A 26573-nucleotide genomic window follows, 5' to 3' on the forward strand; every position below is an offset into this window, starting at 1 on the left:
GAAGCCCCCCCTAGTTGTAAATTGGGGTAAAAGAAAAGACCCGAGGGAAAAATTCGTTGATAGCAAAAGGCTCTTTCTGAAGGCTTTCGAGTTTCATCTAACTGGCGGACGAGGATACCCCCTACTTTTTGTTGCCCCGGAGGACTCGAACGACTCGAACGACTGACTCCAATGCACGAGAAGAAGCATCCCGTGTCCGTTCACAAGCTTGCCCGGTGCCAGCGAAAAATAAAATAAATAAAAAATAAAGAATAAAAAAAAGAATGAAAATAAAAATAAAAAATAAAAAAAGAGACTCTATCTGTCGAACCGGCTCGATCAGAAGCCACTGCCTTTCTTTTCTTACAAAAGACAGGCAGGGGATGGGTCCTCCGTCAATTTCCCTCCCCCTTCCACATTTCCGAATATGAAAAAGCAAGCAACGGCTGGCAGGAACAGGCTCAAGGCCAAGGTTATGGTCCACTATGGCAAAGCGACATGATTGCCTGTAAATCAGCATATCGACATCGACGGTAATCGGCCATTCAGGATATTTAGAATTGCTGTATAAACATGCGTACATAAGTACATACCTACATACATACCTCCACGGCATGCACGCAGACATATTTACATATCTCGCTGGTAGTGATAACAGTCGCTTAGAATCTGGAAAAATAGGGAAACCGTATGCGTGCTTAAAATATTCGCTCGTAGACTATCGTCGGAGAAACTTTTGGCTTGCCCTAAGCTGAAATGAACCCGAGTACCTGTACCTGTACATGTAAAAATTGAACCCATCCGGCATCCAGACTAGATCTTAGAAGATCATATCATATATACATTACATAGTACATTACATAGTACATTACATACATAACATGTACCGATTGTTAGATCCGTGGCGGCAGTAGGCGTTTTAATTTTTTTTTCCCTTCTCGCAACGAGCAACACATTTGGAGTGCCACTATTTTCTGAGATCGAACGTCTAATTTATGCTATAACAGCAAGGTATTATACACCTACCAACGTGCTATTGGTTTATAATTAATGATCTTTGAAATCAATTGCAATCAATCACTGGTTGATATTTATATTTTTCTTTCGGGCTGCTTTAATTCTCTCGATAGAAGTTTCTTCTTCTTCTTCTACTTTTACTTCTACTTTTACTTCTACTTCTTTTTCCTTTCCACTTTCTTTCTTCCTTCTCCTATTGAATATCAGATCCCTCCAAATCACTCCTTTCTCCTGTCTCTTCAGAAACTCTCTTTTCGAGTAATTGTAGTCGTGGCGGGAAAGTTGTCTTATCGGATCCCAAATTAGAGATTTCGGTCAAAATAGTACAGTACGTACGAGAAAAACTTGAAAAGAAGCCGCGCGCCGACAAGTCTGAAGCTTGAGACTCTAGCTCTGGCAGAAATAAAGACATCATCTCAGACCATTCTTTCCTCCCGCGCCGGTCCCTTTTTTTTCAGACTCCAAAACGACGATTTCAAATCCAAGAACTAGGAAGCTTTCGGGTTCGTACAGTTCCATTTTATTTTTGTTTTTCGTTACTACCTTCTCGATTCTTTTGACGTTTAACGACGAGGTAATTTTGTCTCGACCTGTCTTGCATTCTTTTGCCCACAGTCGGTTTTCTCCAACCAAAAACCTTCGAGCTTCCCAGATTTTTCTTTTCCTTCGGGTGCATTTTGAGGCCGTCCCGGGACCGGTTGACCACTTGCCCGCGTGAGAATCCTTGGCTTCCCGGGGAGTATCACGCTCCTTCCATCTCGGGCCCCACACCGCCCGTAACATCGTCGACTCACGCTCGGAGTCTACTTTGCCCTTAATCTTACTCACACCACCTTGGTCGCTCGCTCTTAATTGGAACGGCCGTCTGCCATTTCTTCCTAGTCCTTCCTTTTTCTTTTTTTTGCTTTTCGTTCCTTTCGGTGGGAATAGGCTGTTGTAGTCCTGCCATGATTTGTTTTTCTCTCTTTTATCAAGCAAGTTAGCGGGAGACTAGAGCGTGCCCACCTGTTGACACCCTGCTTCACTTTCTTCTGGAATTATTTTTTTATATTTTAGCCCTCCCACACCCCCATACATAACCTGGCCCTCGTACCTGTCGACACTCCCGCTCTACATCTGTCAAGGTGAAGGGGCTTTATTAGCACGAAAGTAAGGAAGGAACACAAATAAACATACAAGAGACTGACCAGGTCCAAAAGTGGAGGCTACAGTTCAATATTTTATTCGAGCGACCATCTCTATCTTGTATTTCTCCCTCTGCCCTGTCGCATCTTCTGGTTTCGTTCAATATCCATCAAAACAGTCGTTTGAAAGATTCCTTCGACAATATAAACTTACAACATTCATCTTGCATCTTATCCTGTCTCCTCTTGCTACTGTTTCGACTCGATCTTGCATGATATCGCCGTTCCTTTCTCTTTTTCTTTTCTGGTTGGAATTTTTAAATACAAACTTGGAGACCTTTCCTTCTAACGTTTAACTGTGGCTGAAGAGCTTGTCATAAAACAGGGGCCAATCCTTCCACCAGCATCATCGAGCAGCGGTTGGCTTTTTTTTTTTTCACCCGCAAACACCAACAATTTGCACGACCCCAAAGAATTTTTCCTACCGGACGCGAACTACTTGATATCGCGAAGAATATTTTTTTCCCTTTCCCTTTTAAAATCAAAAGTTTGGGATTTTGAAAGTTAGAGAAGACCGGGCTGGTTTATTCTTCGACCTATTACATATATATATTCCTGTACTTCTTTTCCTTGTCGAAAAAAAAAAAAGATTTCCGGAAACGAACGCTTTTCAGCATCGAGATCACATACCAACCATCACTATCTCAATCCTTTGTATTCTTCAACAATTGGATAACCTTCTGACCTAATATCGAATACTGATGTAAGTAGAGGAAACCAAATACGGTCCCCTTTTAAGAGATGGGAAAGGCTGGAAGTTTTTTTTATATTTTTTTTTATATATTTTATATATCTCTTTTTTATGCTAACTGTATTCTGATATAGATATGACAATCCGTATCGACACTCTATAACCAACCTAATTCTTTATTTCGTAATCTTCAAACGTGGAGCGAACTCAAGATCAAAGTGGTGGTCGCACCGGATCCGCAGGTGTGGGAGATACTTCAGGTCTTCACGTGCAATCTCTTAACCAGGGACAAGGACGATACCAACCCAGCGCCATTAACCTGCCTCAGCAGCTCTATCAGAGACAGCAGCAGGAAACTCTGAATTACTACAACCACCCTTCTCCAATAAGCGTCACGAGCGTACCAGAAAGCCCTTACATCAATCAAGGTAGGAACTTGCACTCTCCCTTTCTTTTTTAAACTCTTCGGGGCTCCCTTCCCTTTTTTGTTTTACGCAGGAGGACCTGTCGATCTGGAAAGGGGCGGGTAAAATGTGCATGCCACTGGGAATCCTAATGTTTCCAGATTCTCATGTCTTGTCAAAATGGCGATTTGGAGGGCTGTATTTGAATCCAGGAGTTGACTGGGTTCCTTTTTCCTTATTTCTTCCATTCGTGACATCGAAAAGGGAAGAGCAAGAGAGAAAAAACAAAAACACCCTAACAATTATCATAAAATTCGAGGAAATGGCCTGCTAACAGTTGTATGAATTTTCTTGTTTTCTAGACCCCGAGGCTTCAGAGCTTATGGCAACTCACATGAACCGACCTCACCAAACTTACCCACCAATGTATCACACACCGCAAAGTAACTCCCCGACGTCGGTTGCCTCCCCGGGGGGCGCTGATCATCGGTCTGTTTACTCTACTCAGCACCTCCAGCAAGGTATCTATGGATACCCGCAAACATACTCCCTCCCTCCGTCGCAGCAGAGCCCGTATCCATCGGCTCAGCATATGACCAGCCAACCGCTACTGATGTCCCAGCCGGGAGCTACCGCCATGACACACCATGCTGGTATTCCTCAGCATCAATCTCCGACCACAAAATTCCAACAGGCACCTGTTCACAGACCCCAGCAGGCTCCTCAACAACCTCCTCACAGCGCAGGCTTGACACAGCCGCCAGCAAACCACTCAAATCCGATTAACAATAACCACGCTGGCCCAGGTGCCAACAGCGTAAACCCCAGCGCTGCTCCAGGCCCAATTCCTGCCACAACCCCTTTGGTTGTCAGGCAGGATAATAATGGCGTCCAATGGATTGCGTTCGAGTACTCGCGAGATCGTATCAAGATGGAATACACCATTCGTTGCGACGTCGAGTCTGTAAATGTTGACAATCTTACACCTGAGTTTAAGCAAGAAAACTGTGTCTATCCGAGGGCATGCTGTCCAAAGGACCAGTACAGAGGGAACCGTTTGGTCTATGAAACTGAGTGCAATACCGTGGGGTGGGCTCTGGCTGAGCTCAACCCTCCACTTCGTGGAAAGCGTGGATTGATTCAGCGGGCCGTTGATAGCTGGCGAAACTCGAACCAAGATCCTAGACTACGAAGCCGAAGGGTTCGCAGAATGGCTAAGCTTAACAATAGAAAAGCAGTCCATGCTGCTTCTCAGCAATTGACTGCCGGTTCCCCGGTTCATGCGGGTCAAATGCCACTTGGTGTCAAAACGCCAGGTGGTATGGGACAACCAGGACAAGGTATGCACGATGGCAATTCAGTTGCCGGTAACGGTGATATGAATGGCATGCTCCGCCCCCAACATTATCAAGCTAACTCTCCTTACGTTGGAGTCCATCCTCATGCCCACATGGGTGCTGCAGCCGGACCAAATTCCAGAACCCCTACCGGGCATATTTCTCCTGCTGGAGGTGAATACACCAACGGCCATCATCACCCCCACCAAACAGGACAGTCCCCTGCCGACAACATGCACGCTCGACATGTTTACCAACCATACCCCCCTGCTTATCCAAGCGAGCCCACAAATGGTGCATCCATGCCCCCTTCCCTGCACGATGTGATGGATGGCAGTCTTGGAAACCCGCAAATGGGACCTACTGCAACAACCCAATCCACAACCGTTTCGACGGCAGCCCCTGCAGCTTCCCTCTCTGCTCCTAAGTCATCGGAGCAGGCTCTCTTCGCTGATATCCCAGAACACAAGAGGCGAAAGTTCATCTTGGTTGATGATCCGCACCGAGGTTCGCGAGTCCGTGTTCGTGTGATGTTGGATAACGTCGATATGGATGAGATCCCGGACTCTTACAGGAAGAGCAACAGCGTCTACCCAAGAAGCTATTACGCGAGACAAATGCCATCTCCCGAGGAGAGCTCTGGCACTATTGTTGGCGACTGCATCCAAGTTCAGATGATGGATGGTAGCAATCTTGATGTCTCAACCCCGCCACCAACAAAGTTGCGCAAGGATAAGGAATCCGCATTGAACGACCTTGGTTATCGCATGAGCTGGAGCCAGAGCCGTGTCTTTGCCGGCCGAACAATGTTCCTACAGAGAGCTTGTAAGTCCCTGTTCTCAATCTGAAACTGGTATTTTTAGACATATCGGCTGACTCGACCTGATACACAGTGGATGCATACCGCAATAAGATGCGATGCGCATTGCTCGCCAACGGCCAGGATGCGACAGCTGTTGCTCCACACTTGGAAACTCGTGTAGGCAAGAGAAAGTGGATGGAGAGGTACCGACGATCCAAGGCTGGCTCTGACCGCGATTGAATCCTACCTCACAACCTCTTCAAACTCCAACCCTCCTCAGGTCGTGATCATTAATAGACGGACCGGTATTTGTTTTCTGCCCTTTTTGCTTTTTTAACTTTTCCTTTAGTCGGTATTTCCTTGATTCTCAAAAATTGGGTATCCTTGTGGCGGATAAAATTGGCTTTGTTTAGAATGTTCTACGTTATGGCCCGAGACGTGACCCTTTCCTATATCTATTTTGAAGCATTACGTTCTCGTGGCAACTCGCTTATCTACATTAACGCACCTGTCTCTGCTTTTGCCTCTGCATCTTCATTCTTGCATCCAACGAGCAGAATGAAATCTTTTTTTGTATCATCAGAGTCGTGTTTCTTTTCATGACCAGGGAACGGCTCCTACTTTTTCCTTGAATCTCTGCTTTGGTTTTCCCTATATCCTTTTGATTTTTTTTTCCGGGTATCTATCCTATCTGGGTGTTCACTTACGGTACATATCCTTCTCCGTTTTCTCTTTTTCTCCACCCTCACTGCCTGTTTCTATCTAATCCACCCTCACCCGCTCCACGAACGCTACCACATTTTATAACAGCGTCTCCCAACGGTTTAGCACGCAAACAGCAGCAGCACAAAAAAGCATTCCTGTGGTCTTCGACGGCTCGGATCAAAGCTGGTTTTTCATTCGAGACAAATCTTTGTTATGAGGTGTAATTCTATAACGGAGGGTATTGATAGACTTTTTTCCTCTACTCTTTCTTGTTCACTTTTTTTTTTTTTCCCATGCGGCGGAAATCTGTACTCTATGGGAGGGGAAACTTAGCAACCCCACCTCGTTTTCCCGCGCCTTTGCTTCGTTATTCTTCTATCTTCTCTTTCGTGTAAAAATTAATTATAAAAACTTCTTTGTACTTTCTGGTGGAAAAAGTTTCTTCTGAACCTCTAACTACAACTCTGACAACAACATACCTCTCTCTGACTTTGTCTCTAAATGGGGAGACCTATTCTTCACTTTTTTTATTTTTTATTTTTTATTTCCTTTTTCTTCTTCTTTCCGTTCTGTTATTCTTTTTCCTCGTTGATTTTCAATTCGTTTGCTTTGGGGGATTTTCCTAGCCCGCCATTTATAAGATGCTCAGACTGATATGCTCTTTTTTTTTTGTTTGCTTCGGAAAAGAAAAATCTATGAGAAAAAGAGAAGGGATTTATTTGACAGAGATGGATGGATGGATTATAAGACGATTAGGATATGTGAGAAGAACCTTCATGTAGGTAGATATATAATAACAATCGAATTGATCAATAAATACAAGAAGATACAATAAATAAATGGCTCTGAATAAGATGGGTAGTATACACGCCTACCTACCTGGGGATATACCAGATATATGGGGTGGAGTTCCGTTCAATATTCTTCGGAGTCTAAGACGAGGTCCCTCCCTCTCTTCTTTAGAGGCGTTCCATACATAATTAGTCGAGAATCTGCGAGCATGCGATAGCTACCCTCGTTCTCGAAAATCCTAGTCACATTTTTTCTGGGGGTTTTGCGTGGGATGTTGAGACAAGGGACAGGGAAGTTGGAGGTATTCTGTTGGTGACACAGTTGTTTGTGGTATTTTTCTTTCACAACCCAACATTGCTGTGGACAAAGGCGGCCGTTCGATATGCAATACGTTGACATCATGCATCATGATCACGGACAAAAGAAGATTCGAGGCTACTATTCAGACCCTAAGGCCTAACCACATTAATAATCACTTACGCTCTGAAATGTAACGTATGCGCCGATAAACTCATTCGATACTGTCTACAAAACATCTTCGTCTCACCGTATGCAGTGCCGCTGTAATTGAACCAGGCAATATGGCTCGAGCTCGACTTCTGGATCTTCCATCAGAGTTGCTCTTTCTCATTATTGATGAGTTAAGCCCTGGCGACAACTACAGTCTTGGGGTAACTTGTCGACGTTTTACCCGCCTTGCACTGCCTGAAATCCATTCAATATGCCACATCGAATTTTGCAAGTTTGCTCAAACTTACACTCATATGGGAGACGGGCGCCTTTTCGACAAACCAGATTATACGGGATTCGTGAAGTTTGGGTGTTACACTAAGTAAGTAACGATCCCTATGGCTCTAGGAAGATCCTTATCTTATGATCCTAGAGCCTTCACTGACTAGGAATACAAGAGAACTCTACGTCAACTCCAAGCCTCCGCGCCGGAAGAACAAGCTGGACCACTGTTTTTTTTGCAGAGAAAGGACCCCTGAAAGGGGGGAACTTGAAATGAAACGGGAGAGTTATTCCAGACTCGCTGCTATAGCAGCAAGATCCCATTGTAGAATTCCAAATCAGCTAGAGCTTGTGGCCCCAGGATTTACAGCCGTGACCACTGTTACTTTATGGTCCCCACAGTTCTCGTCTGGTCCCGGCCCTGCGCTCGAAATCCAAATTATTCAGATGATAATAAAAAACTGTCGGTCCATGAAGAAACTTTCGATCTATCTATGCTACAACGCCTATGGCAGAGAAGAATCCGGGGCACTTAGCAATCTTGAGAATAAGCTCAACGACGAAAAACGCGACCGCACGATGATCCCCTCTCAATCCCGTTTGACGGACCTATCCATCCAATTGAATGACGAGAAATATAGGATCAACTTAGAACTGACTTGCCGCATATTGCGTATACTCTGCGATATACTACACGACCATGCTAAGACTGCCACTCGGTTCGCCTTCGAGTTTTGCGGGTTAGATGTAGACGAAGACCCGTTGTCGTACCCTGAGATTTCAGAGGTCCCAAATGGGCCTGGGCTGGAATTAAAGATGGTAGAAAGAATAGCTCTTGGAGTGCAGCGACCAGAGTGCTGTCAGATACTAGTACCAGGGTTTTTCCATTTTGACGAAAATAAAGTTAAGGAGATAACAATAGATATGGGGTATAATGAATCACATACGTTACAAGTACGTCAAAACTTACTCCTGGCCTGGAGACATTCCCTTCTGATTTCGTTAAATTATATATTCAACCGCCAACCATTTCTCACTTCGAATTTTGATTTAAAAGGGGGTCAACTTAATCTCAACATTCTCGAGCCTAGAAACAATCATACTATCGTATCCAGCTGAAGCATGGTCGCAATGGGTGGAAATGATTTTGGATGCATGGAAGGAGGAAAGATTTAGAGAATTGAAGGAACTTCGGATTTCAGTCTACGGTAGGCTATTTGGCCAAGATATGCTAGATTGGCTATTGTACTATTTGGGTTCCCAGCCCAACTACCAAGTGCAGAGAATCAATGGTAATAGCCCTTTGTGCGATGGCCCTAGATCGTTACCCGACTATGAGGCTTGTGCATGTGTCGGGGATTGTCCGGATGGCTTCCTTCATTTTGTTTTTGACTCGTCGCACAGTCGGAATTGGTCGGCTTTTGACCCCTCGGTTCATCCGTGCGATGTTTTTATATACAATAAGTAGTCTCGGAGCCATACAATATTATAAGCACGCTGATTGATCAATTATGCATCCCGGAATGAATTCGGATGTGTGTTACGATAGTATTTAATCTAGAATTTGAAGATCTCTACTATAGGCCGAATTCCAAAGCCCCGTTCCAACCGATTCAACAACTTTAGAAAATCTTCTTAAGATCGCGATCTCGCGACATAACTGAACCTGGCTTAAGGTTACTCTCAGGAGTTTATGTTATATTTAAAGATCACACAACATTAATTCCGCGTTTTCATAGGTACCTAGGTTTTGACGCTGGTAAATGTATCTGCAAATTTTTTACCTAGTCTAGCTGAGAACCGAGTCAGGCTTTCTTGATTATAATATTATATTAATTATGTGCTCATTGTAGCTAGGACGAGATCTGCGAGATGACTCGTATATTTGGCGCATGCTCTGAAACCTTTAAACTTTGTTGGTTTGGCACAGTTTCTCGTTCGCATGTTGTAAGTAGTTTAGATTGTATTAACTTCTTTGACACATATTGATACCAAACAAAGATGAATGGAAAATTGTGTAAAGTTACGAAGTATACTTTAATAAAACCCTTCATTTATGGGAGACTGGCTGGTCCTAAGCCGCTCAGGGCCCCTTCACTACTTGCATACTACATTCTACTACCATAGTTTGGGTGGAACAGAATCTTTACACATGCTCACCACGACACCAAGAGCACCCTCTATTCGAAAATATTAAAATGAGTCGACTACCGGATCTTCCTACAGAGATATTATATCTCATTCTCGATGAACTGCCTCGACAAGGTAGATATAGAATGGGGTTAACTTGCAAGAGTATTAGTCATATCGCCATTCCTGGACTATATTCACTTTGCTACCTCGATTTCCTTCTGCAAGAGGAGACATACGTTATTTCTGGACCAATCGAGGACACAATAGCGAATTACCTCGCATATACGAAATACCACAGGGCCGTAAGGTATACTTCTATGAAATTGGACTGCCATGTGTGACACTCAAACTCAAAAATTCAGCACCTAGTATTTCTGACAGTGAATCAATTTCTTCATTCTCCTAGGAACCTTCGCATCAATCATCAGACTTTCTTTCGCGATAGAAATTTGGAGATTTACCCTTCGACTGGAACGTTGGGAAACCCGCGCCTCCATAGCATGCAAGCACCCTCAAATCCTGTACCAAACAATCCGGCTTCGATATTCAACAAAATCGGCCCTCTACTCCCCAGATTCACAGCCTTAAAGACGGTAGACCTGAGAAACCACGAATACACCCCAGAAGCCGCACTGCGGCAAATGCAAACGATCCGAATGATCTTGGTCTCATGCCCGTCCCTAAAAGACCTCTCTATCCAGATCAATTGCGATAGCCAAGTAAAGCTGCTGGAATTGAATTCACTGGAAGTTGGACACCACCCAGGTCAAAACCACTCTCGTTTGACGGCGTTAACCATCCAGTTAACGGAGACATGCTACGATAACAACTTAGAACCGGTCCAGAATTTGTTAAATTCTCTCTGCAAACTATTACACCATTCGGCTAGGACCGTTAAGCGATTAGAGTTTGGGTTTGAAGTCAAACGATTGGTAGATGATCCATATTGTAGTTCTTGGTATACGTATTGGCCCTCGAGGGAGAGTCAAAACTGGGTTAGATTGGACTTACCGCTTGTAGAAGTCGCCTGTCTGGACATGCGTCAGGGTGGATTGTCTGGACTGATGGTATCTGAATACATTCATTTTGATCCAACAAAAGTCAAAACACTGAGATTGACCAGCGCTGAGAAAATCTTGGATCTCACTAAGGAAGAATCTGTAAGTATTCCATTCTCCATTCCTTTACTAAAAGTGTGATAATTGCCTCGTATTAACGAATAACAATTTTTCAAAGGTATTGTACGCGAGTAAATATCTCGCGAAATTCACAAACGTGGAAGTTATAGAGCTTTGGCCTCTCGTAGACTCCACGTGGGTGCATGGTGTATTCGCAGCGAGAAGAAGTATTAAGACTTTAAGGGAACTCCGAGTTCTAATAGATGGTTTATGCCTTTTGCCGGGCTCGGCCAGATTTTCTCTGCTTTTAGAGGTGATCAACAAATACGGATTACAATACCAGGCTCAGGTTTTGAACACCACAAACCCTTGCGGCTTATTCCAGGATGTTGTAGTTGTCTTTCAATTTTGATACTATGGAGATCCAATGTCTTTAGGCTAGAGTATCTTGCGATATATATTGAGTACATGTATCGAACGAACCATGGTGGACACCAGGTGTGTAATAGAATAATACGGGGAACTTGCACGTCGATATTTTCGTGTGGCTTATTCTATATTAATGAATTGATGAATTGGTTATTTATATTAACATGCCATTCGGAAATCGAACGCCCGGCTTTAATTATAGCCTCGTAAAGCTTTTTGCATGCGCGAATAAGTTGTACTCCTAATAGCGAATGAAGTGGGAACGAGACTACTAATCAAGCTATGTTACATAAAACTAGATCTATTTGATAAATATATGTGCAACGCTTCCGTATGCCTGAGCTCGAGCCCTCCCCCCGGTCTTCGAATCCCATGAAATAGGAATATAGTTGTACTCGGCCATAGATCAATCGAGAATTGAATATTTCGATGTTGTCTCAAACTATGCGTGTAGATATACCCGCGAGGCATGTTGGATTCGTTGCATTTTTGCCAACAACACGAACTTGAGATCTGGTAGATGCTAGCTAGACGTAATGAGTTTGAGGAAGTATTTAGTCTCGACGTTACAGCCCTTTGAAATATAGACATAATTGTTCATCGCCTTGACTGAATAGAAGCTCCTAAGAAGTAAAAGCCATAGCTCATTTCTAATTCTACTGGGTAAGAGTCCTATTGATTCATATCCACGTCATTAAATATGCGGATGAGAACTGTTATCAGAAAATTTATATCACGCCTATCAACGAAACCTCGAGACCGTCACCCTGCAGGTCGGTGGAAGAAAGGGCAGAATATTTTTCTGTTGGATCTCCCAAATGAATTAATATATATGATACTCGAGTATCTGGATGAGGGGGATAAGTATCGCCTCGGGAGAGCTAGTAGAGATCTTAGCGTACTCGCGATCCCTAGCATATATGATTACTGTACCCTTGATTTTGTGAAAATAAATGATGCTGACAAGTGGGTTGCTCGAATTCCCTTTATGCCTAGTATGCCAAAACTTCAACCGTATATGAAGTATGGTAGGTCTGTGAGGTAAGTCTAGTCTACCCTTTCGCTGGCATACCGGCCATTTACATCTACACAATAGTATCTCACTAACGATATGTGTGATGAATAGACACCTATCCCTTGCCAACTATTGCGGAGGTAGTATTCCGGATGTTCGAAACAGGGAGATGAGCCTTAGCCATATGGATCTATTGTTGCCACAGTTCACAAATCTCAAGAGTTTTACGATACAACGGAGAAGCGGTGCAGGGCCCCCACTTATGACATACGTGTGTGCTCTCCAACAGGCCTTGAAGACCTGTCCATCACTACACGATGTTTTCATTGAATTTCGTTATGATATTGGAGATGTGTCCGACCTATCGATCCTCGAGGATCGGCTTGCGCTAGAACCTTCAGTTCCATACCCTCGTTTGCTGGACCTTACCGTTCGGCTCGGACAGATGGCGTATAATAATGATCTCGCCCCAACCTACAGTCTACTGAACCTTATTTGCAAAATGATTGGTGACTCTTCTCAAACAGTCCGAAACTTAAGGTTTGGCATCGGTGTTCATGATCTACATGAAGATTTTGATGAGGCTCTTTATGAGCAATCCGATTGGGCTATAATCTCAAGAGATCGAAGTAGTAAACCGGTGATGAATTTACTCAAGGTAGAAAAGTTGATACTGGATTTAACTGAGGCCGTGCTGTGCAACAGCTTATTTTCAGATTTCTGCTATGTGGATAGGGACAAAATACGAGAGCTTGAACTCTGTAATATGGCTGCTACGGAGCCCTTTCCGATAGAACAGGTATGTGATATTCTTCCTTGAGCCTTCCCCGCCCCTAGCATTAGTAACGCTCTATTATTTTCGGAATTTATCCAGGAGATATTTGAGTATTCTTGCACTACTAGAACGTAAGATGTTAAAACTCTCCGTAGCTTAAACTGACTAGACACAAATTTCCAAATCTATTCTAGGGGGTGCGTTTTTTCTCTCCATTTTCACGCTTGCAACTAATTATACTCATCGATACGACGAATCTACAATGGATTGATATGATTTTCGAGGCTAGGAATATGAAGAAACTAAAATGGCTGAAAGAACTAAGAATTTCCTTCCTGGATACCGAGCCTCCTGCTGACGGATCTCTTTCCCAGATCGCGAAACTCTACAGTTCCAAATGCAAGTGGCACGATGTAGTAAAATGCGTAGACCAGTCTGTTGATGACGGCGACAAAGTGACTTGGATGATGATGTTTAAGTTTTAGAACATGTTTCCAAACTTCATTGACGAGGAACGCGTAGTTAGTATAAAACCGTGGCAACACCCAGATAGACATAATTAGAGGAAATGAAAGCAATCGCTATATTATATTATAATATCGGCACTAAATTATATCTATTGGATATCTAAATATAAGCTTCGTCCCTGGCTCTACACTTGATGTGATGATCTTCATCGGCTCCACAGAAAAAAAGCTATGCGAACATGCAGGCGAGGTCCATAGTCATCTGTGTTGCTAGAGACAGGCGTCCATGACAATCCGAAGTTTCAATATCGATCGCTGGAGCATATTCCACAAAATTGACGCTATCATTTCGGGTCCACCGGAAATTTACCCGCGGCTGCCAGCCTACCATTATACCTTGTCCCGAGCATGAGCGGAGTATAGGGAAGAGTCTAACAGCCACCCGAACTGGGGTTGTTACACTCGGATGGTTTAATATTAATTCTCCTGCCACCCTAACTATAATTATGGGTTTGGATTATACCATCAAACTAGCAAGTTGCATGATAAAAACCTCACCTGTAAAATCTAGCTAGATCAACCAAGATGCCCGGAATTCTTGATTGTCCACCTGAGATTCTCGAACTCATAATAGACGAGCTGGCATTTAGCCCCGCACTTGCTAGCGAGCTTGTCGATTCAGTACATCAACGTTTATCTCGAAGGATATTCTCACTCGGACAGACATGTCAATTTTTCTACCAATTCATTCTACCACGGCTCTATTCGAATTGCTTTCTTGAATTCCACGCATTCTTTTATCATTTTGCTGAATCGCCACAATACCGCTTGTACGATTCATCCGCTGTGGGTACAGTACAGAAGTACAATGGCTTTCTCAAACACGGATCTCTGGTCAAGTGAGTTTAACTTAACTTCCAAATATGTACCAAGCCATCCTGGGAAGTTAGCATATGCTAATAGATAGGTATATTAGAGATCTCAATATCAGATTTGACGAGCTTGCAGACTGGCCACATCCCGCTCAGGAATGGAAGGCGGTTAAATGGTCTGAATTTCAAGAAGTGTCACAGCCGGCTCCAAACATCCTCGAGAAACTGCTCCCGAGGTTCGATCGTCTTAACAGAGTGGAGTTTCAACGGGACACAAGGACTCTAGGCTCTCTAGGTGACGTCGTAAGAGGGTTAGGTTTAGTGTTATCCCGAGTAACGTCCTTGACAGCATTAGATCTATCCATCCAGTACAATACCGAAGACAAAAGCGACTGGGCCAAGAACGCAGTTGAGATTGAATACTCCAGTTTTGCTGCACGATTACGAGACCTAAGTATCTCGGTTGAACCGAAATCAAGGGAGTTAGATTGGAACGAGGAACCAACAGATCATGACCTGTTAGATTGTTTTTGGTTTATGGACGTCCTTATCCAGTTACTCAGTATACCTTCACAGACCGTCAAGACTTTGAACTTTGAGTTCATCCTCGAGCAATTTGGAGGATGTCCACTAGGCCGTCGATGGTTGAAGAATAGGGAAAATGGGCCACCTACCAAAATCGTTAAAAATCGCTTGGAACTCCCTCTCGTCAGCAAATTATATCTTACTCTTGGAAACGGATGTCAATTCGCCTACGAGCATTGCTTCAAAATCACTCATAGAGAGGTCAAGGACTTGAGTTTGCAATTGATTACCCTCCCCGGGGGCGAATGGTTAAAGGTATGCCATATCCATCTCTCTCATACGTATTAACCCAGATCAAATTGTATATCTTATCTGTCAGACTGTTCGATTTCTCAAGATACATTTTTTTTTTAAAAAAAGCTAACCTTAGGCACACCTTTTTACTATACTAGGAAATATCCTTCATCAAAAGTTTTCCGAAACTTATAGCCATCACTTTATATCATCCACGTGATATAGAGCTAGTAGAAGCCGTCGTTGCTTCTTTGCAATCGGATTTTATCCATTTAAAGGAACTTAGAGTCGTTTTATTTACGCCTTCTTCCTATGTCAGGGCCATAATCGACAAATTTGGGAAGGGCTCCCGGATTCAAGTTGAGAAATTTGATTCTCGCCATAGCTCTGCGACTGTCCGGTTACACTTTTAAGGAAAACTAAGTGGTTTCGCTCCATATAGCTGACTGTAGCGAGTACATATTAATATAAATGATTGGGTTTCCTTTTATATTTCATCGATAGGTATCTATACATAACTGATAATTTGTACCGGTTTCTGCGCTTTGACATCCTGATAAACCGTTCTAGACTCGCCCATAGCCTGACGTGCGACATCACTCAAATTTCTTTGGAGTATTATATATTTTAATATAATTATACGTTTGAATCTAGAAAATACAACTAGATTCATTTGACCCAATAGAATCCTCCAACGGCGCACATTTAAATATGTACACGGTCACGTCCCGTATCACACCGCATATCTGGAGGATGAGTAAAATAGGGGGCACCATAGTGATACCAGTAATCAATTGAATTGTCTGTCACTATTTCAATCGTATACTCACCTAAAGCTATAGAAGAACCCGCAAAGATATTCATTTGGGTATAACTACATAGCTAAAGAGCACTCGAACATACCGTTATGGCGCCACACATTCTCAATGTTCCAAACGAGGTCACCGATGTCATCTTGAACGAGCTCGATGAGTCTATTGAAGCAAAAATGAAACTCATGTCGACTTGCCAGCACTTTCGTCGGTATCTCCTCCCACGGATTTACTCTGCATGTCAACTCAATTTTGGGCGGACGGCGACCCCACGAGCGACTATTTTGTGTGATAAATCGGCTGGCCATATTGGGCCTCTGCATAAGAACTACCCGGAGCATGGAAGACTAGTCAAGTAAGAGTTCTTGCATATACTCACGGTTCTCAATTCGTTAGGACACTCAGTATTTCTTTCAACACGACTTTTACTACAAAAGGCCCAGTATTAGACGAAACAGATGGTTTCGAAAAGACCAGGTCTCCACAATATGTTCTCGGAAATCTGCTGCCGCGGTTCGATACTCTCAAGACGGCCAAGCTATACCATGGAAGAACAACTAGTAATTCTCTCTTGATCTTCGGAGGGTTTATCGATGCTCTTTCGATAGTTTTATTATGCAATTCTTTGAAAGAGCTTTCCATCGACCTGGCTTTTTGCACTAGTGACAGACCCCTATGGAGAGCCGAAGAAAGAAAACTAGACGCCTGTAATGGTTGGACTAGAGCTCGTACTATCTATTCCCCCCCTCAAGCGAGTTTAGAAAAGTTGGATTTCTTCTTACTGGAGAAAGATTGCTATTTACCTTTCGGAACTCAAGACCTCTCCAAAACTGCGGTTGCATGGTTGATTGGGATATTTCTGCGTTTACTTGAGCTTCCATGTCGAAGTTTGAAATCTTTAAACTTCAGGTACAGAGCCGACCGCCATCGCTCGCCGGATCCGGAATTCTTCCCTCTCGAACTTCTCGAACCTCATCCCGAACCGAAAAGAATAATGAATAGGCCTGGGGGCCAGTTGAGGCTGCCTAAGCTGGAGGAGTTGACTCTTAGTGTATCTGATGCGGGAAGATGGGCTTTTGAACAGTATTTCGATGTCGATTTGGGAGATATTAAATCACTATCGCTGGTTGGAATTTACGATAACGTCTCACCGGAGGTGCGTTTCCCTACTGAAATATTATCCCACAGTCTAATGACGATATACATATATCCTTTGGGGTTCCGTAACTACATACTAACACTACGCCTCAAACTTCGTATTCTCTTCATAGGATTTTATCTTCCTCCGGAAGCTCACAGGCCTATCCGTCCTCCATCTCCGGTATCCCTCACGCCAGTATTTTAGGAACTGGATTTGGAGTGGAGTCCCACTACGGGGGCCATGCCAGAGCTTGAAGAAAGTGGTTGTACTTGGTCAGGGCCCTTCCTCGACCGATGCCTTACAAGAGTTTATGAAAAATAATGGTAAAATCTATAACGCTCGCATCGAGGAAGAGAAGGTCCCAGATCGCCTTGCTGCTAAGGGTATAAAGCCCGAAGACTTCACGCTTTATCTCTACACCCCGCTTGTGGTCCCGTCTCAAACCAGCCATTACAACTTTGAGACAACTTATGGTCTAAAAAATAAGGGTGTGGACTCTTGCGGTCCATTCCCATATTGATCATACCATTACAACCATGTAGGCAGATATTCCACGTTTATCCTTTCTTACTCACTCGCGACAGCAGCAAGGAATAAGAAAAGACTAAAAGCGCATGTTGGGCGATCGCGAGTTAGCTTTTAGTGTTAAATAACTTGTGCTCTCTTGCTTTGATCGTGTCGGCTACGATTGAGCTATTTATAGCCCCTCAATACTATACTTCCTCTCCCCTTCCCCCCTTCCTTAATTAACTAGCTTTGATCTATATATAGTCATCGTGGGGTTCCTTATAATCAGGCACCTTCACAATTTATCCTTCTTAATAATATTGATTACCCCAAGATTGAAATTCGAACTCTTGAACTTGACATAACATATCGACGTTGTATCCAATACGTATAAGATGCCTATATATATAGAGAAAATGTCTTATGAAAAAGCTAGCCTTATCACCGCGCCTTCAGAACTACTTATACCCTTGGAAGAACTAAAAACACCCGGACCACCAAATTTATCCAAACTCCCGACAGAGGTTTTAGGCTTGATCTTCGAGAGGGTAGTAGAACCCTTGGAGGCCACCCAACATTCTGCACATCCTCGACGACATAATTCCACCCAAATTCTAAATATTTGTTTAACATGCAAGCGGTTTTACAAAATTGCTGGGCGCCATCTTTACCAACTTTGTGTGGTTAATTATCTCAGGAAGAAAGAGATACCCGCGAATTCAGACCCATGGAAGAAGAGAAAGCCTAGTTACTCGGTATTTATATCTCCGCAGGATGTAAAGCCCGAACATTGGGAAAAGGATTATTCTGCCAATTTTTTGAAGTCCGGGGGTTGTGTAAGGTAGGTTTGAGTCTATTTACCTATCTCTATTGTTAATGGTATCTATAGAGTTTTATAATAGAGTACGCTAACAAAAGGTTATTATAATCCCCACATGATTAGAGCCCTTCAAATCGGCTCCGCAGAATCCCTCTTCACTTACCCGCCCGGTTCCATTCGAACTCATCACCGAATAACCACTTTAAAATCCGTACTCAAACGTCTCGTCCCAGGATTCACCCATTTAACAAATCTAACCCTCGACCGATCCTCCATCGACTACGCCCCTCCCCTTGACGACTTCTTCCGCTCCATTCACCTTATCTTCACAAAATGTCCAACCCTAGAAACACTTTCCCTCTCAATCTCCTACTGCCAGCACGAATCCTCCATCTCTTCCAAACTCCTCTCAAATTCCCTAGCCCGTGGTCAAAAACCATATTTACCCTTTCCAGCCCTAAAGGAAATATCCATAAACATCCTCCATAAAACGAATTACCTCCCAAAGAAGCAAACGGTCCGCCACTGGCCACTGGAACTCCTCGGGGCAATGTTAAACCTCTCGTCTAGAAGTGTTACAAAATTAACTTTTTCTTGTACTACGAGTTATCCGCCTGATGTACTGGTGGAGAAAAAAAAATGTGTGCCGTTGAGTTATATATTTAACAACGATTTGGTACCGGATTATGCAGATTTTATGGTCAAGACTAAGAAGTGGGATCTGCCTAGTGTTAACCATCTGGTATTTGATATGGATCTAGATAGTTTGAAGGTTTTTGATAGATATTTCGGGGTTACGTTGGCGAATGTGATGAAGGTTGAGTTTAATGTTAGGAAAAACGATAGGTGGCAGAAAGTATAATCCCCTCTTTCTCCACAACTTCCTTCTTTCTTTCTTTCTTTCTTTCTGGACGCTAACCACAAATAATATATACAACAGGTCATAAGAGAAATAAACCTCGGAAGTTTCCCAGCCCTCGAGGATCTCATAATCAACAGTTACGCCGATGACAAAGAAACCGGAAGAATCATTCACTGTCTAGACCGAGAAGCCAACCTGAGTTATTGCGACCGTCTTAAAGTTACAGACGTGGTGGTTTGCTCTGATGTTCCTTATATTGCCGATTGTCAAGTATTTTGGGACAATCTCAAGAAGGGATATGGTCCCTGTGTTTCGTCCTTAGTCGGGAGCTGTAGATCTCAGGATCCTCCATGGAAGGTGGTCTTTTAGCTCGTCCGTATATAAGCACTTACTTATCATTCAAGGGTAAAATTAGGTGGTCGTCGCTGCAACTCGTTTGGGAGTGTGTTAACTCCGTGGTATTTTCTATTTTGGAACATGGAACGCTAAGCTTGTTTGGGAAATTCGACGTATTTGGGCTAATTCTTCATTCACTTTTGTTCTCCAAGCGGCAATCAGCATTACATACAATGTCTTCAAGTCAATTTCATATTTTTATTTTTTTTAAAATAGATCGGGCTCTCTATCAATGGTGCCATCTACGGAAATCTAGAAAATTTGTAGAATGTATACTCAAGAAATAAAAAAAAGCCACTCTCGTACCCACTTAGAGCAGCTAGATGTATTAAGTTAAAAAGAATCCTATCTTGATATATAGATAACGACCGAAAAAAAAGCAGGCCAATCTCTTGAGGGATACAATTCAAGAGCAAAGAAGAACAAAGGAAAAGACAGTATAAAGAATAGGGTTGAATAGAGGACATCTCAGTCATATACGCAATCTTAGATCGAGGAAGAAAGATCCAAAAAAATTCTGAAAAAATATCTTAGCGGAGAAAATAATGAGGGATATCCAGTGTGCGTAAAGTGAAATTTAGTGAACGAACACTCAAAAACAGCTGACAAAAACCCGTATCAAGAAGAGCTCACCATGGCCCAAATTTGTGCTTGATATAAAAAAAGGAAAGGAAAAAAAGGAAGACAGACAATAACGTTCAGGAGAGCAAAGGCTAAAGTGGACTCGACTAGAGGTAATAAAGTATTCATACAAACGAAAAGAAGGAAAGAGAGATAAGAAGACAACAAAGCGAAGTAAAGAAAATAAGTTGTTTTTGGACGTATACAATGCTTTTTCCATATGCAGACAAAAGAACCTGTGATAAAAGGGAATCAAAAATTAAAAGAACCGTATCAAGTAAGGAAACGACACAAAAGAAATGAAAGTTATTGGATCTTCGTCTTAATCGTCAATCCCAAATATCTTCCTCAATCCTCTAAACTTCTTCTTCTTGACAGCCTTAGGGGCTCCGTAAACCCCACCATTAGGCTCCACAACTTGCGCTTTTCCGTTGGTAGCACCATTATCGATAGGATCGTTGTTGAGGACGTGCTCCTCTTCATCCTCTTCTTGTAGCTCCGCCAACCGCCCATGCGTCAAGTTTCGGTTGCCACTGCTAACCCCGCTGGGACTACCAACTAGGGTCGATGTTCCTAAACTCGGCGTCCACGTCTTCGCGCTGCCAATACTATTGACACTTCCACCGCTAAGCCTTCTATACTTCTTAAGCTGCTGGTTCCTCTGCTGTGCGGCGGAGGTACTCATCGGCGATGAAAAGTGATCGGGGTCGGAGATACGTCTGTCGAGTGCTGGTGGTGGCGGTAGGTTTGTGATAAGTGGGGCAGGAGCAGCGGACATCATCGAGTTGGCCCTACTAACAGGCCTCGAGCCGGTTCCTGACTTCCGCTTCGATCCAAAATTCCACCATTTCTTCTTCGGCGCAATATCCGCGGAAATATCGGTGGCAAAAGCGTAATTATCCCCATTTGCAGTTGCAGGAGCCCATGCCGAGTCCTTCAATCCGTTTTGTTGAACCTTGTTTCCGTTTGTCTGTACAACAGGTAGTTCGTCGTCCGAAGAATCTGGGGTTAAAGGCCTGTAGGTGGTGGCGGGCCTTGCTCGGGGGGCTGTGGCAATTTGAATATCCTCATCATCAGAAGAGTCCTCAAACCGACTCCTGAACCCCCTGAACCCACTTCGTCCGGTGTTCGAGCTTCCTTTCGGTGCAAAACCTAAGCTTGAGTGCGGCCTTCCAGCTGGTGGCCCCGAGCTCCCATTCCTCAATGTTGAATTGCCCAAAAACCTACTCTTCTTTTCTACCTTTGCTGGAGCTCGGAGAGACCTAATTCTGTCATCGTCCGAACTATCAGGAGAGTACTCTCGCCTTCGTGGCCCACCGGTTCCGATTGATCTTCCGGTTCTAAACCCGCTTTCGAATCGCGGGGAGGCAGTGGTATCGGCCAACCTGCTTGTCACAAGGCCGGATTCGTGTGGTGAGGTGGCGGAGGATGGGGGTACACGTCCAGTGGAATCACGCATTGATGTCCGCATTGAAAATCCCTGTGAGCGACGGGCTGCCCTTCGGTGAGGATTTTCGCGTTGGAAAGAGGATTCAGAATCATCAGATGAAACTGAGAGACGTCTTTGAGGAACTGCTACTGGAGCCGGCACTGGCGAAGGTTTAGACTTCGAGAGTCTTCTACTGGCGGTAGGCGCGGGGGCCGGGATCGGCATAGGTACTGGGGCTGGCGCCGGAGCTGCGGTTGCCTTGACTTTCTTCGGCTTCGGCGCATGCTGAGATTCGTCAAGGTCACTCCTCGGTTTGGTAGCCTTAGTAGCTTTGGTAGCCTTAGTACCCATTGACTTCGGAACACCATTCGTGGCCTTAGCCTTAACAACAGGGGGTGGCGTATACACGATTGGAGGAGACGGGGAAGATGTAAGCCCAGCACTGATAACCTTCGGCGATACCGGCTTGATTGGCTTCGGTGACAGAATCGTATGAGCGTGCTCTCTCTCATCAGTAATGATCTCCTCTGGTAACAACCTGCCAACAATCTGCGGTGGCAGGCTCCTAGGCGGCGTAGCGACATCTACCGGTTGGTCTGCAACCTCAGAGATACTCGGTAGCACTACAGTATCCACTACCGCCGACTGTCCTTCGGTCGTAATTGCGATGCCCGGACTGTGAACATGAGCAGCTGTAACCCCGATTACCGCTCCGGACCCGGTTGCGGAAAGTACGACATGGTCCAGATCCTCATAAGCATCCGAGAAGTGGTCTTCGTCCTCTCCAGAGTCATCCTTAAAGACTACCGGGCGACCATGCGCAATGTTCTCAGAGAGCGTAGTCGATGGATCTGATGCCGGCGGTGGGAATATTGGTTTCACCTCGACTACAGGGGGTGTATGGCCAGCAGATATCTGGGCCTCCTTGGGCTGTTCTGGTGTAGGTGGCTTCACAGCAAATGGTGCCGGAGAAGTACTCGTTGGAGGAGGCGTAGACATAGCCAACGGAGGAGTAGCGACAGCAGCGACAATCGGCATCGCCTTAGCAAATTCTACTGTCGCTAGGGTCTCATTTTCGCTTTCCAGGTCATCATCACTGATTGAGGGCGCAGGGCTCATGCTTCTAACTTCGGGGGCAAGCGGGTCATGGCCTCCCATTTTCTGGGGCACCGGAGAATGCCTTCCGGATTCTTTCTTTCCCTTCCCTTTGGTAAACTTCCCAAGCAAGCCAGCTCCGATTAATCCTCCCAATCTGTGGTCTGACGAATGCTCAATCGGCGCTGCAGCCTGGGCGGCAACCAAAGAGCTTGGTTCGGGCGATGGCGTCCTCTCCACTCTCGTTCGACTCACGCTACTGAATGATACCGCTCCAATAGACTTAGTCACAGTTTTCTTTTCGGTAACTGTGTCCAACGCACTGTGGATAGGCTTGTAATGATAGGAATCATCATCCATCTCAACAACACTAGGGTCTTCCGAAAAGCTGACTCTGGCAGCCTTCCGTCTATTATGTCCTCCAACAGAACCATCTTCGGCGGACAAGATCGACGATCGGTCGCTACCCTCGTGATGTTGCGTATGCTTCATAGCCGACTTGGCGGGACTAACGCTTCGTGGTGGCGGTGAATGTCGTTTCATGGGTCGGGGAGAGTGCGTTTCCCTTGGTGGAGGGGATGATTTTGTCTTAGGCTTCAATGCCGTTCCATTGGTCTTTATCGCGGGTTTGACATCCTCATCGCTGGATCCGGCATCAAACAGACGGGGTGGTGGGTGTAGTTTATCAATAGTATACGGGGGCGTCGGGGGGATTGTATGGATGACAACAGGTTGTGTGACTTCTTCAGTTAAGGTTGCCGAGGAGGGAGGCGATCCTTTCGGGTCTTCTACTGCGATATCATCTGTCGTTATTGAAGCTGGTGCCGCCGTTGCCCCGGTAAGTTTCTCTAAAGTCCTCTTCCGTTCAACTGAATGACTTTTGGGTGGCTCGGGCGAGGCAACTAGGGCTATTCGCATCCTCTCCTTCTCCAATATCGGGCTACTAGGTAGCGCAGGAACACCATCTCTGCCGGGAATTATCACACTCTCGGGCGCTGGCCTCTTCTTCTTCTTCTTTTTCCCGTCTTTCAGACCTTGGTCTCCAGCTTCTTCAGGTATACTTTCCAGGTCACTCATAAAGCTAGTAACTGAGCTCACTGAACCGTTATACTGATGTCGCTTGTAAACCTGCCTGTCCTCTTCCTCTGTAAGACGTGATTCCTCTTGTTGTTCCGCAGCAAATGCTTCGTCCTCATCGATGTGAGTGTCGGGTTCCTGTTCTGGCTCCGGCTCTAGATCTGAATCAGAGTCCGAATCCTGGACAGCAGCCGCTGCCGCCCGTTTCTTAGCTCGGGAGCTCTCGAGTACAACCGGCTTTCCAGCATTTTTGGCCTGTTGTTCTCGCATGATCTGTAGTGCCAATGCTTTCACGGCATCCGATGGTCCTGTGGCGGCGTGTGGTGGCTCCTCCTGCCGTCTCAGTGCGTGAGCAGAGTCCTGTAACGCAGAGGCCTTAGCAGCCTTTGAAGCGAGTCGTTGTCGTTCCCTTGCTTCATCGATGATTGGTTCCATGTCTTCCCGGACCGTAGTTCTCATCGTGCCTCTGGATAGCATACCGCCTTGAGTATCGGAGTGTGTTTGAGCGTGGACATTCTTCTTCTTGGCTGGTGCTTTGGCGGTAGTCTCGACGGGTCCACTTCGTAGCGACTTCTTAAGGCGTATGACGCCATCATCAATAGGTTCGGCTTTTTTGTTTCGGAGTGATTTTTTGAGGTTGGTGGATGGTGGAGGTGGTGGAGGTGGTGGTTCTTCAAATTGTTCCTCTTCGTCATCGGATTCTGAATCTGAATATGTCTGGGCAGGAAGTTCTTCTTCGGATTCTTCTTCGGATTCGCTCGAGTATACCGGTTCGACTGGCTTCGGCTTCGGCTTCGACTTCGGCTTCGCCTTTGGTTGCGATTTCCTAGATCCAGCTGAGGCGACTGCTACTGCTGCAACTACAGCGGCTGCATGCGTCGGTTCCGGAGAGGGTTTTGGTTTCGAGTTTGCCTTACGGGGTTTTGAAGCTGTGAGATGTTAGCATATATCAGCCCTACCAGGGAGGGGAAATGCCCTCTTCTTCCTCTTCCCCTTCTTCTTTTTGTAAAGAGGTAGATTCTAATACATACTATTCTTGACTTCTCTGATTGACTCCTCTTCCACCGGTTCCCTAGCAGCCTTAGTCTTATTCCCGCCCTTAACCACGGACTTTGGTGCCACCTTCCCGGTTTTCGGTACATGTTTCGATTCCAATTGACCTAGAGTCTTCGGTTTCGTCGTTGTCGTCGCGGATGATCTGTGGTCTTCAATTGACACTCGTTTCCCTACTCCCTTTGTCGGCGACGCTACTACTTCTCTACTGATCGGTCTCTGTCTGCTACCGGGCCGACTGCCGCTGCCAGTTCCATGTTCGTCGGTACCTCTTAACCACCCTATCCTCTCGGTCATACTAGCATCGCTACCTCTCCTTCCGACACCACTTATCGGCGAAGCGAAACCGGGAGGGGCACTTGTTATACTGCTAATACTCCCTCGTCGTTCCATTCGACGGGTGACGAGGGATGCAGGAGATGTGACTTGTTTCGGCGAGGCATGGAGGGCAGCAGCGGCGGCGGCGGCAGATAAGGTCGGAGTTTGGGATCTGGGAGGGACGATTGCGCGGGCAGCAGCGAGAGCGAATTGGTTTGTCGGTTGCGAGGGAGATTGCTGATAAAGAGTGTAATGCATGGTTAGTAAGGGATGTGTGTGTGCATGTGAATCAAGAGGCTCGTGGGATTAGTGGTCGTGGCAGCGGTGATGGTTGTTTTTAGAAGAGGATAAGGCAGGAAGACATGTGATATGGATGGTGAGGGAGAGTGAGGTGGATAATGGAATGGAAGTGGGTTCCGGATGCGATTCCAGCGAATTCAGGATCGAATTCGACTCGAGTCACGTCGACTCTCTTCAACAAAGCAAACAACTTGACATATTATATTATACAAAAGAAGGAAATTAAAATTACAGAGAACAGAATAGAATAGAATAGCTGATTAAATAAGTCAAGTAAATAAATAAAAACATACCTGCGGCCTTTTAGATTTCTTGTGGCCAAACATCGTGGCGACTTGTCGTGGAGGAAGGAAAACGCCCACGGCGCTCCCCCCTTCTATGTCTCTCCCTTCCTCTCTCTGCCTCTCACTCACTCACACTCCACTCGCTCGCTTTGAGAAACCACTGCGTATTGTCGGCACCATGCAAGCCCTGGACTAAACCCGAATTTGAAATCCGCCGTGACGTAAAGGGTGTTTTAAAATATAGCAGGTTGATCTGGCGACGTTTGTGTGTATGTATGCAAGTATGTAAGTACTATGTATTGCCAGGCAGGAATGTGTGCAAGATACGGCGGAGATTGTATGGAATCAATCAATCAATCAATCAATCGAATCTGAGAGATGACGAACAAAACATGTCAGTTTTCTTTCATTTCAAGCCGTCGGATTTAATTAGAAACGAACTTGGGAACGCCATGGCTGAGGGACAAACCTGTTTCTCGAAGGATCCTTCTTACTTAGTACATACACCATGCAAGACTTTTATACCGGTCAAAAGATAAATGATAAAAAGATTAATTAAAATTTTAAAAAAAGGTTATACGGAAAAG

General features: G+C 44.8%; 8 protein-coding genes across 8 annotated transcripts; 7 read left to right on the forward strand and 1 right to left on the reverse strand.

Annotated features, from left to right (window-relative positions):
- Positions 1 to 3657: 3657 nt before the first annotated feature.
- Positions 3658 to 5654, forward strand: AOL_s00112g62 (uncharacterized protein; the record flags this gene model as incomplete). Its single annotated transcript, XM_011127092.1, has 2 exons — positions 3658 to 5437; positions 5506 to 5654. The coding sequence occupies 2 exons, from the start codon at positions 3658 to 3660 to the stop codon at positions 5652 to 5654; spliced, it is 1929 nt and encodes a 642-aa protein (XP_011125394.1).
- A 2262-nt stretch (positions 5655 to 7916) lies between these two features.
- AOL_s00112g63 (uncharacterized protein) lies at positions 7917 to 9111 on the forward strand (the record flags this gene model as incomplete). The annotated part of the gene is made up of 2 exons (XM_011127093.1): positions 7917 to 8597; positions 8701 to 9111. 2 exons carry the CDS (start codon positions 7917 to 7919, stop codon positions 9109 to 9111), a joined length of 1092 nt encoding a protein of 363 aa, XP_011125395.1.
- Positions 9112 to 10276: 1165 nt separating this feature from the next.
- AOL_s00112g64 (uncharacterized protein) lies at positions 10277 to 11306 on the forward strand (the record flags this gene model as incomplete). The annotated part of the gene is made up of 2 exons (XM_011127094.1): positions 10277 to 10936; positions 11013 to 11306. The coding sequence occupies 2 exons, from the start codon at positions 10277 to 10279 to the stop codon at positions 11304 to 11306; spliced, it is 954 nt and encodes a 317-aa protein (XP_011125396.1).
- A 1005-nt stretch (positions 11307 to 12311) lies between these two features.
- Positions 12312 to 13598, forward strand: AOL_s00112g65 (uncharacterized protein; the record flags this gene model as incomplete). The annotated part of the gene is made up of 5 exons (XM_011127095.1): positions 12312 to 12364; positions 12450 to 13137; positions 13213 to 13244; positions 13308 to 13310; positions 13403 to 13598. 5 exons carry the CDS (start codon positions 12312 to 12314, stop codon positions 13596 to 13598), a joined length of 972 nt encoding a protein of 323 aa, XP_011125397.1.
- A 567-nt stretch (positions 13599 to 14165) lies between these two features.
- AOL_s00112g66 (uncharacterized protein) lies at positions 14166 to 15684 on the forward strand (the record flags this gene model as incomplete). Its single annotated transcript, XM_011127096.1, has 3 exons — positions 14166 to 14479; positions 14557 to 15292; positions 15430 to 15684. 3 exons carry the CDS (start codon positions 14166 to 14168, stop codon positions 15682 to 15684), a joined length of 1305 nt encoding a protein of 434 aa, XP_011125398.1.
- Positions 15685 to 16178: 494 nt separating this feature from the next.
- AOL_s00112g67 (uncharacterized protein) lies at positions 16179 to 17744 on the forward strand (the record flags this gene model as incomplete). The annotated part of the gene is made up of 3 exons (XM_011127097.1): positions 16179 to 16438; positions 16480 to 17239; positions 17355 to 17744. 3 exons carry the CDS (start codon positions 16179 to 16181, stop codon positions 17742 to 17744), a joined length of 1410 nt encoding a protein of 469 aa, XP_011125399.1.
- Positions 17745 to 18147: 403 nt separating this feature from the next.
- Positions 18148 to 19782, forward strand: AOL_s00112g68 (uncharacterized protein; the record flags this gene model as incomplete). The annotated part of the gene is made up of 3 exons (XM_011127098.1): positions 18148 to 18572; positions 18675 to 19407; positions 19492 to 19782. 3 exons carry the CDS (start codon positions 18148 to 18150, stop codon positions 19780 to 19782), a joined length of 1449 nt encoding a protein of 482 aa, XP_011125400.1.
- A 970-nt stretch (positions 19783 to 20752) lies between these two features.
- Positions 20753 to 26028, reverse strand: AOL_s00112g69 (uncharacterized protein; the record flags this gene model as incomplete). The annotated part of the gene is made up of 3 exons (XM_011127099.1): positions 20753 to 24960; positions 25063 to 25639; positions 25996 to 26028. The coding sequence occupies 3 exons, from the start codon at positions 26026 to 26028 to the stop codon at positions 20753 to 20755; spliced, it is 4818 nt and encodes a 1605-aa protein (XP_011125401.1).
- Positions 26029 to 26573: the final 545 nt, after the last annotated feature.

Source organism: Orbilia oligospora (assembly GCF_000225545.1).
Source record: "Orbilia oligospora ATCC 24927 unplaced genomic scaffold scaffold00112, whole genome shotgun sequence".
NCBI lineage: Eukaryota > Fungi > Ascomycota > Orbiliomycetes > Orbiliales > Orbiliaceae > Orbilia > Orbilia oligospora.